Source organism: Rhinoraja longicauda, chromosome 22, assembly GCF_053455715.1.
Source record: "Rhinoraja longicauda isolate Sanriku21f chromosome 22, sRhiLon1.1, whole genome shotgun sequence".
Lineage (NCBI taxonomy): Eukaryota > Metazoa > Chordata > Chondrichthyes > Rajiformes > Arhynchobatidae > Rhinoraja > Rhinoraja longicauda.
In genome coordinates this window covers 15,871,394-15,882,173 of record NC_135974.1, presented here as the reverse complement: position 1 = coordinate 15,882,173, position 10,780 = coordinate 15,871,394, and the positions used below count along the sequence as shown (strand labels likewise).

General features: G+C 42.7%; 1 protein-coding gene across 2 annotated transcripts in view; it reads right to left on the bottom strand.

Annotated features, from left to right (window-relative positions):
- Positions 1–1,281: 1,281 nt before the first annotated feature.
- The window catches only part of tbc1d20 (TBC1 domain family, member 20), a 38,145-nt gene continuing 28,646 nt past the window's right edge, over positions 1,282–10,780 (bottom strand). For both annotated transcript variants that reach the window (XM_078418822.1, XM_078418823.1), the window contains one exon: positions 1,282–6,009. In XM_078418822.1, the coding sequence (XP_078274948.1) occupies positions 5,754–6,009 (256 nt within the window). In that variant the 3' untranslated portion in view covers positions 1,282–5,753. The remainder of the gene's footprint in view (positions 6,010–10,780) is intronic.

Below are 10,780 nucleotides of genomic sequence, written 5' to 3'. Positions count from 1 at the left end.
GGGGATCTTATTGAAACTTACCGAATAGTGAAAACCATGAGTAAATGTGGAGAGGATATTTCCACTGGGGAGAGAGTCTAGGACCAGAGGCCATAGACCAGAAAGATGAGGAATGTCTTTAGTCAGAGGGTGGTGACCTGTGAAATTCATTGCCACAGAAAAAGTTGTTGAGACCAAGTCAATGGATATTTTTAAGGCAGAGAGTGACAGATTTTTGATTAGTATGGGTGTCAGGGATTATGGGGAGAAAGCAAAAGATTGGGATTGAGAAGGAATGATGGATCACTCATGATTGAAAGACAGAGTAAACATGCTGGGCCACATGGCCAAATTCTGCACCCAGAACAAGCGTATCAGTGTTAAAACAACTAAATCAGCCAAGTGCAGATTTCTGCATCCACCTTTCTGTCTGCAGTACAACTTGACGGAAGTGTTACCAATACTAACTCAGCTCCTTTACTCTCCCAGCCCTCGATTGCCCATCAGAGCTATAAAGACTAACACTTCTTCAGTAGGCAAGCCTATGGATTGAGTACATTTATTCTCGTACAATAATATCAGAAAATGCAGCAGTGGAGAGAGTGCATATCTTGTATGTGTGTGCCAAATAAAACTTGACTTGAAAACCTTAAAACTATGGCCTTTCATTCCTTCTATGAGCTAAAATGTTAACATTGTGTTTCTTTCTCTCCCCTGGGTGACATAGTGGTGCAGCGGTAGAGTCCAAGTTCTTGGTTGCCCCGTCACTTTAATTCTCCACCCTACACCACGCCGATTTTAATCTGTGTTTGGCTTTCAATGCTGTTACAGCAAGGCTCAATGCAAGCTTGATAACACATCGTTTGTCCAGGCCTACACCAGCCTTTCTAACTATATTGCATCCTCTTTTAAGTAACAGAAAGCTGGAAGAGAGGTGGCAGCTTCTTTACTCTCCCCTTTCTGACAGATCTGAAATGTTAACTTGGTTTCCCTTTCTACAGATGCTGCCTATCCCGCTGAATGTTTTCAGCATTATGGTGCTATTCAATCGTATTCATGTTCATCTGTCTTAGGAGCATTTAGGCCATTTGGCCCATTGAATCTACTCCACCATTCCATCATGGCTCATCTATCTTACTCTCTCGACCCCATTCTTCTGCCTTCTCCCCGTAACCGTTAATATCCTGACTGATCAACTCTTCATTAGGCTCTGGCGGGTTTTTCTTGCCAATAGACAACGAATGCTCCTTCTCCCTTGCTGAGCTAGTCACTATAAGAAAATAACTGCAGATGCTGGTACAAATCGATTTATTCACAAAATGCTGGAGTAACTCAGCAGGTCAGGCAGCATCTCGGGAGAGAAGGAATGGGTGACGTTTCGGGTCGAGACCCTTCTTCAGACTTCGCGGTTAGCTAGTCACTAACCACGGTGCCTTCCTGTTGCTCTAGTCAAGACCTGAAGTAGAAAGAATTCTACAGATGATTAGATAAGAATGTATGAAACAGTTACAGTGCAGCAAGATACAACATCTTGAGCTTGCTATGTTAGTCAGAGATCTGGCAGGTTACATAACAATGTAGAAACCAGGAACTGCAGATGCAGGTTAATACACAAAAGGGCACAAAGTGCTGGAGTAACTCAGCGGGTCAGACAGCATCTTTGGAGAAAATGGATAGATGACGTTTCGGGTCAGGACCCTTCTTCATTCGGAACAGATGCTGCCCGACCCGCTGAGTTACTTCAGCATTTTGTGTCTATCTTTGGTATAAATCTGCAGTCCTTTATTTGTCTATGTTTCTAACCATGCTGGCCACAACGGGAATAACTCTAATTTTGTTCCAAACAATACTGTGGGTTCTAACACATCAACCTTAAACTGAGGCACTACATCTACTCCCTCTAATGTCTCAACCTAAAATCTGTACCTTCAGCAACAGCTTGAAACCATGAACCACCAGATTCAGGAATAGCTTCTCCCCCTCTGTTATTAGACTACTGAATGGTCCTCTAATAAACTAGGGTGTAATCCCAATCTCTCAACCTACCTCATTGTGGACCTTGGACTTTTTCCTCTCTAACCAAAAGATTATAAATGCTGTAATACTATATTCTTCACTCTGGTATTTTTGTCTCTGCACTACCTGTTGTACTTCCATGGCTTAGATTATACTTTGGTGTAGTATGATTTGACTGGATAGCATGCAAACAAAAAGCTTTTCACTGTATCTTGGTATACGTGACAATAAACCAATAACAATCAAGTCGATCAATATAATAATCCAATGAATATCTTATTTGGTCATTAGGTCCCCATTTTACCAACGAAATAAAGTGTGTTATTAAAATTTGTAGCTAATAGTTTAGTTTCAACATCGACTCCTAAATACACCAAATCACGGGATCAAGAATGGGTTTCAGAAGATGGGTCTAACCAGTTTTGTGGGTTACTATCATTTATAGGCACCGCAGAGATCAGATGCATATCAAGATTTAAAAGATGTTTGGACAGGTACATAGATGGGAAAAGTTTAGAGGGAGATGGGCCAAATGTGGGCAGGTGGGACTAGTGTAGATGGGGCATCTTGATCAGCATGGCCAAGTTGGGCTATAGGACTCGTTTCCACGCCTCAGAGTAACAGTTGATCCTGATAATAATAAACAATAGACAATAGGTGCAGGAGGCCATTCGGCTCTTCGAGCCAGCACCGCCATTCAATGTGATCATGGCTGATCATTCTCAATCAGTACCCCGTTCCTACCTTCTCCCCATACCCCCTGACTCCGGTATCCTTAAGAGCTCTATCTAGCTCTCCTCTTGAATGCATTCAGAGAATTAGCCTCCACTGCCTTCTGAGGCAGAGAATTCCACAGATTTACAATTCTCTGACTGAAAATGTTTTTCCTCATCTCAGTTCTAAATGGCCTACCCCTTATTCTTAAACTGTGGCCCCTGGTTCTGGACTCCCCCAACATTGGGAACATGTTTCCTGCCTCTAACATGTCCAACCCCTTAATAATCTTATAGGTTTCGATAAGATCTCGTCTCATCCTTCTAAATTCCAGTGTATACAAGCCTAGTCGATCCAGTCTTTCAACATACGACAGTCCCGCCATTCCGGGAATTAACCTAGTAAATCTACGCTGCACACCCTCAATAGCAAGAATATCCTTCCTCAAATTTGGAGACCAAAACTGCACAGGTCTCCAGGTGCGGTCTCACTAGGGCCCTGTACAACTGCAGAAGGACCTCTTTATAAAACCATGGTTTTATAAATATAGTTTCCATGCTGTTTGACTCCAACTGAGTAACAGCGCTCCTGAGGTGTTTAGACTTTAGAGACACAGCGCGGAAACAGGCCCTTCGGCCCACTGAGTCTGCGCCGACCAGCGATCACCCCGTACACTAACACTATCCTACCCACACCGGCCAACATGTCCCAGCTACACAGGTTTTGCCAATGGAGCCTAGACTCCATGAAGAAAAATAAAAAGGTTCTTTCCACCCACAAAGGAGAAGACTAGCACCTCAAGAAAGCAGCAGGTTGTCATGTAAATAAGGAAACACCAAGGTCAGAATTCAAGCCCGATAAAAAGTGCCTTAACTACAGTGACAAGAAGAATGAGAAGCAAACATGAAAGAAAATAAAAACGTAATAATGCAAGTAATAGCTTTTTTAACTGTCATTAATTCTACAAGTTAATCACATTGGGCACCTTCACAAAATTAGCGAAATCTTGTAAAGACAAAATAAAACGGATCAAAGATTTGTATGTCGCATTTCAAAGGCAACAATATGTCATGAACATAATTCTTTCATACCAAATTCTCAAGCAACATAGCCTCATTGGGGCTAGCGAGACAAGTCACAACCCCTTCCAGTGAGATTAGTGTGCCTACTGTCACCAATATTAAGGCTGCAATATACTACAGATAAAATATATCAGCTGCTTGTAATTGAAGTTTATTAATTAAACAGTTGGCTTGGAGCCCACATGCCTGTGTCACAATTGTTGAACACATCCCACTAACAACGTTTTAGATTTAATGTTGTACTGTATATTTACAAAGATCGAATTAAACCAACAGTGATATAAGTGGCATTAAAGTGATCTAATTAGCCTGTGTTTTGCCTTTATTTAAAATAATTGTTTGGTTTGTGATACTGGAATGTTCTAGGTAGCAGAATAAAATAAGCAACCTGCAGATCACAGTTGAGGTATCTAGTCAGTGGTGCAGATAAGCATTGCTAAAAGCAGGACAATTTGGAGGACATTAGTCAAATGAGAAAATTGAGAGAGAATGTATAACTACCCTGAGAGAATGGGGCTCCAGCAGATCACTGGCATGTCATGTTCATCCTCCTTGTGTAATGGCGTGGTCACAGAACCAAAGCCTAGAACTCTGCACAGTACCTCCGCTGCACCAGTTTAACACCAGTGCTACCCACATGGAAAGGCCGAGTGAAGAACTGGGCTGGCCATCTGGCCAGTGACCTACCACTAAAAGACATGCATTTTATCTCCAACTACCCATTTATTCCTCCTCTCTTCAAGGTGTTGACACCTGCTGTGGAGCAGTCGTTAATTATGACTAAAGTGATCATTCTTTATCCATGATTGTAGACAGTCCATGACGGCAGGCTATTCAAGGAAGAGGGGGTAGCACAGCCAAAATGTAATAAAACTGAACTGCAAAAGCTAGTTTATACTGAAGATAGATACAAAATGCTGGAGTAACTTAGCGGGTCACGCAGCACCTCTGAAGAACATGGATAGGTGACCTTTCAGGTCAAGGCCCTTCTTCAGACTGAGATTTTCTCCTAAGATGCTGCCTGATCCACTGAGTTACTCTAGCATTTTGTGTCTATCTTTCTGCAACTCAGCCAAACCTGCTTTCCAATTGGAAACAGTGCAGCAGAAAGCCTAGGCCAAATGCCCCCTGCCGCCAACCTGACAGAGATTTGCAAACTGCAGAAATCTGATATCAAAATCTGCCACTTCAGCTCTACATAATTTGACTAGAAGCTGCTCTTGCCAAGGAAATTATCATACAACAAGGCACAATTCAACGACTTTCTGAGATGGCGCTGGGCTTGCTCTCCTCTAATGTTATGGTGCAAACGAGAGCTTCACAACTAATGTTCGACTAACCGTCTCTAAATGTAATTGTGTAACAAGTGGAACAGCTTCATAAGCTGTTAAAGATGCAAGACCTTGTCATCTGGGAGATACATGCTGCTGAAATTATTTAATGTTTGCACATAATCAATGCAATCCTTTCTCCATTTTACCATATGGTTTTCAAACACTCTACATTTTAGTTTAAGAAACAGATATTAATTCAGACAAGGCACCGTCCTAAGCAACTCAATAAATTGCTCACAGGAATATCATCACACATCCACTGCCCCACAATTGTCTCCTTCCCTCAATGACTTAAATAAGATTAGCAATGTGCCATGTTAGAATTAAATGAGATAACCACATTGAGGCAGTATATTTTCAACAAGTCATAGCCCACGACTTTGATGGCAAAATTGAAATTCTGCAATATATTGCTATGTTTAACATTGGTACAATTCTTGCACAAAATGGCAGTCAAAATATAAAATCAGTGTTCAATCTAGTCCTCTCCTTAAATGAATACGTGAAATAAGACGCTCCAGTCTTTAGTAATGCACTCGTAACTAAAAGGCAATGACAACCAAAATTCACGCCCCTTACCCAGTACATAATTGGGGCTTTGTAAAGTGGCTAAGAACACCTTTCCCTTTCATGGAAAAAGTTGCAGTTCAAACTTTGGTGCCCATTCCAATGCACTGTTGACCACTGCGTAGGCTGCTGCCCCCAGTGCTACAGTCAGGCCCATCACTGCCAGCTTTATCAACCTCCGGGTCCTCGTTATTGCCACAACTGTACTCGTTGTGGGCGCTTGCTGCACTTGGTCTTTAAAACGCCTTCGGAGCACCGTATCGGGATGTTGCTGAGCCGACACCAGTTCAAAGTCTTTGAAGGTCGAGATGGCAGTGCTGTGGAAGTAGACAGGTACAAATCCTTAATTAGACAAATCCCATGCAGCGTAATAGTCAACCTATTCAATAAGTCAACGTCAACGAAACAAATCTTTAATAATTCTTATTTAAAATTTATCGGGGGGGGGGGGGGGGGGGGGCGACAGGTGCAGGTTGCTTTCCAATATCTAATGCTAAAAATAGCATTTCACGTGTACCAATGAGAGGCAAACAGCCTACATTCACCAAAACTCACGTGACCATAAAGCACAAGTGAAGCTTTGGATAACAAATAATATTCTTGAAAACTAGCTAATACCTACAGGGAAGAAGAGAAAAATAGGAAATTCCTACAGATCCTAAATCTGTACGTATTGTAAAATGCATTTCATGCTTCATATGCACGTATGCTACCTTACATGTCACAATGGGACCAGGGCAATAGAATTCCCTTAAAAATAATTAAACTCAAAAATGTAAATCTGTGAGCATTTAATGCGGCATCTTTCTAATTTTTCAGAATTCATCAAGCTTATTAGTTAAATAACGTCTTATTTGAATCAGGCAGCTATTTCTTTGTTATTCTGTAAAATAATTATTCTTACAAGCATTTTCGCATGCATAATCGTTCAAGTGGCTGTTCTTTTTGCATATTCAGCACCCAGTTTGTTACATTTAAAGAGACCAACAGCATACACAGGGATACACTGAAACAGGAAAAATAAAACAAAATATGGCAAGGGGACTACAATGCTCTTAGGAAAGAATAACTCCACTTACTGCAGTAATACTTAGGCAATGTAATGATGCCATGATGAAATTAGAAACCTGCTCCAAAATGGCACTTGAACAATTGCCTCAATCTGATGGTATTTTTCTAAAGGTAACTGGTTGAGACTCAGAGCACTAATGGTTTGTAGTGCTGGTCCTTGGCTACAGCTACAAAAATACTAATGTACCTAGCCAGAAACACCAAAATAATTAGCTCCCTTAGACCTTGAACTTTGTCAAGCAATGAAGTACTGCAAACTGATCAGATCCCATCCTCCACACTGTATAAGATTCCCATCCAGGAATGGGAATTACCAGACAACTGAACCATCCTATCACCAAGTAGACAGTGGTCCTGAACTACTATCTACCTCATTGGAGACCCTTTGATTAGCTTTACCTTGCACTAAACATTATTTCCTTTATCATGCATCTGTATACTGTGGACTGTTTGATTGTAATCATGTACAGTCTTTCCACTTATAGATACAAAAAGCTGGAGTAACTCAGTGGGTCGGACAGCATCTCTGGAGAATAGGAGACGTTTCGGGTCGAGACCCTTCTTCTCCAGTCTGAAGGGTCTCGACCCGAAACGTCACCGATTCCTTTTCTCCAGAGATGCTGACAGACCCGCTGAGTTTTTGTGTCTATCTACGGTTTAAACCATCATCTGCAGTTCCTTCCTACACAGTCTTTCCGCTGACTAGTTAGCATGCAACAAAAAGCTTTTCACTGTACCTCAGTACAGGTGATAATAAACTAAACTAATAACTGTACAGCAGTAAATCTGACAAAGCTGTTGCCTCAGAATGGCCAGAAAACTGCAAATGCCTTACAGTTTATGGCAGCACTGGCAATCAACAATACTGACAGATACTTGTTATAACTTGCAGATAGCCGATCAAGAGATTGAAGTGATTAGTAACACACTGCTGATTGGTTAAACAGCATCTGCAGTTTCTTGATATACACTCAGGCTCTTGTGACCTCTCAAAAAGCCTCAAAATTTAATATATTTTGTGTTTTATCTTTGGAGCATCAGCATATCCCTATGCTACCCATGGTAAACCTGCTGCCTCACAGCGCCAGAGACCCGGGTATGATCCAGGCCATGGGTGCTATCTGTAAGGAGTTTGCAAGTTCTCCCTATAACCTCATAGGTTTCTTCTGGGTGTTCTGGATTTCTACCACATCCCAAAGACGAGTGGGTTTGTAGCTTAAATGGCCCCTGTGTAAATTGGCCCTGGTATGTAAGGAGTGGATGTGAAAGTGGGATAATATAGAACTAGTGTGAATCAATGGGGGTGAATAGGGCGAACTGATGGTTTGCTTGGACTTGGTGGTGCAGCATTTCTGTGCTGTATCTCTAAAATGAAAACAAATTTGATACTTATTTATTTCCCTGGTACATGTGGGTTCCTGCTGTGCAAATTGGCTGCAATGTTACTTTGTAACACAGACATCGCTACAAAGTACTCCACTGGCTATAAATTTGTACTTCAGTGAAAGTTGCTTCATAAATACAGGTCCTTTCTTTCCCTTGCATAAAGAATATAATGCAGTAACCCAAGTGAGTCTACACATTCTTCTTTAGCACATGATAGTTTCCTGATCAATTCATAACTGAAACTGAAGCTTGCCAAGAACCACTCAATGGACAAAGTCCTTGTAGGCAGCATACCCACATTCCTGGCACCTTGTATTTGGCATCCATTCAGCATGCTCCACAAGGCTACAAGGTCAGGCGTAGAAATAATATCTCATTTAAGTCTTTAAAATATTGCAGCATTGCTTTTTATTGTTGCTATATTAAGTTACTGAAGACAATCAGCATAAATCATTTAAGTAAAGCTTAAAGATTTATGCTATTCTCTGCAACCTCATGCAGTTACAAGAAACCTTAAAATGACAAACACTATTAGTCCCGATGTAGGGTTCAGCTCAAAGCCTCAACTATCCATTTGCCTTGACTGATGCCAAATGGTTTAATGGTTCTTTATTGGCACGTATACACAGCAGTGAAATTCTTTTGCACAACCACAAATGCACAGCCGCCAATTTGTAACTGAAACTTTGTTTTGGCATTATTTAAAAAAAGAAAAAACCTAGAAAACACAAGCAGTCCAAAGTGCAAAGTCCTGTCCACGTGTTGGAAATCCTGGAGCGCCCCTGATCCAAGTAAGCCCGACCCGATGTCCCCCTCCTTTGCCGACCGCCTATGTCCGACCTTGAAGGCATAGGTGGCAATACCCATGTCCCTCTACTACCGGCCGAACTTCTTGTGTTCGCCACAGACAGCAGCTCCCTCCTCGACTCTCCGGTCTGCGGGGCTGAGTTTCCCCAGCACGTGGCCCTTGGGTCTTCGTTTCAGCGGCAGACGAGCCTTTAAGTTGTTGTTGGACGTTTAGTTTAGTTTAGAGATACAGCGTGGAAACAGGCCCTTCGTGCTATGATCGTTCAAGTCGTCCCCTCCAACCTGTGCAGGAAGGACTGTCAGGCTCCAAACCCAGAAAGGCTACGATCGTATGGGCACAATCAAAGAGAAATTCCAGGAACCCAGATCCTATCTTGTCAGTCAGAAGGCAGCCTCCACAGATGAAATCGTAGACAGCTCTTACCGGTAGAGGAGCCGGTACCATCACAGCGAATCCCGTACAATCCCTCGGAATATCCAGATGACATGAGGTGGACAGAAGATGGACAGGCCCTTCTAAATGACAAACACGTGACAGTGGACCTTGAACAATTTTGGAATCGGGTGGCCGTGTCTGCACCTGCAGAAGAACCACCGATGACGTTGCTGCCGGTGGAGGAACCACCCATGGAAAAGTTACCTGTTAAGCTGATACCGGTAGAGAAATCGCCTGTGAAGAAACCGCCTGTGAAGCTCGTGCATCTCCGGTGAGAAGTACCACTGAAGGGCCCTACAAAACTCGGGCGGGTCGGGTCGGCAAACCGAATCTCAGATACAAAGACTAATGACTTAATCATCATCATCATCATCATATATATACAGCCGGAAACAGGCCTTTTCGGCCCTCCAAGTCCGTGCCGCCCAGCGATCCCCGTACATTAACACTATCCTACACCCACTAGGGACAATTTTTACATTTACCCAGCCAATTAACCTACATACCTGTACGTCTTTGGAGTGTGGGAGGAAACCGAAGATCTCGGAGAAAACCCACGCAGGTCACGGGGAGAACGTACAAACTCCTTACAGTGCAGCACCCGTAGTCAGGATCGAACCTGAGTCTCCGGCGCTGCATTCGCTGTAAAGCAGCAACTCTACCGCTGCGCTACCGTTTATAATGTTTTTAATGTTTTTAATGTTTATAATGTTTTTATACACGGCCGTTGGTGCGGATATTGCTTTGGTTTGCGTTGTTTTGCTTTGCCATAGTTGTTAGATTGTTAAGCAGTATATTCAGTTTTTTTAATAAGCTTCGCTATATTGCTTGCATGCATGTTTGCTTTATCTTATGAGGCATGTGCTAAAGAAGGAGGATGTACATCAGTCACTATATTCCTGATCCAGGCCGGGTCTTCAGACCGACATCCTGTGGTATGTGTTTTGCACATGCGTGGACGTAGCTTTATTGATAAGATGTTAGAACAATCGAGATGCTTGAGTACGTGGGACTCTTTCTCTGCGGTCTCCAATGTGTATGGCTAATAAAGAACTTTATATGAAGTTAAGCAGCTTGTCTCATTGCAACTTCTTACACTTCGGCCTACCATGCCGACCAGCGATCCCGCACATTAACACTATCCTACACACACTAGTGACAATTTACACATACACCAAGCCAATTAGCCTACAAACCTGTACGTCTTTGGAGTGCGGGAGGAAACCGAAGATTTCAGAGGAAACCCACGCGGTCACGGAGGGAACGTACAAACTCCGTACAGACAGCACCCATCGTCGAGATCGGACCCGGATCTCCGTTGCTGCAAGTGCTGTAAGGCAGCAACTCTACTGCTGCGTACCGTGCCGCCCTGCCGGAATTGTCCTTGT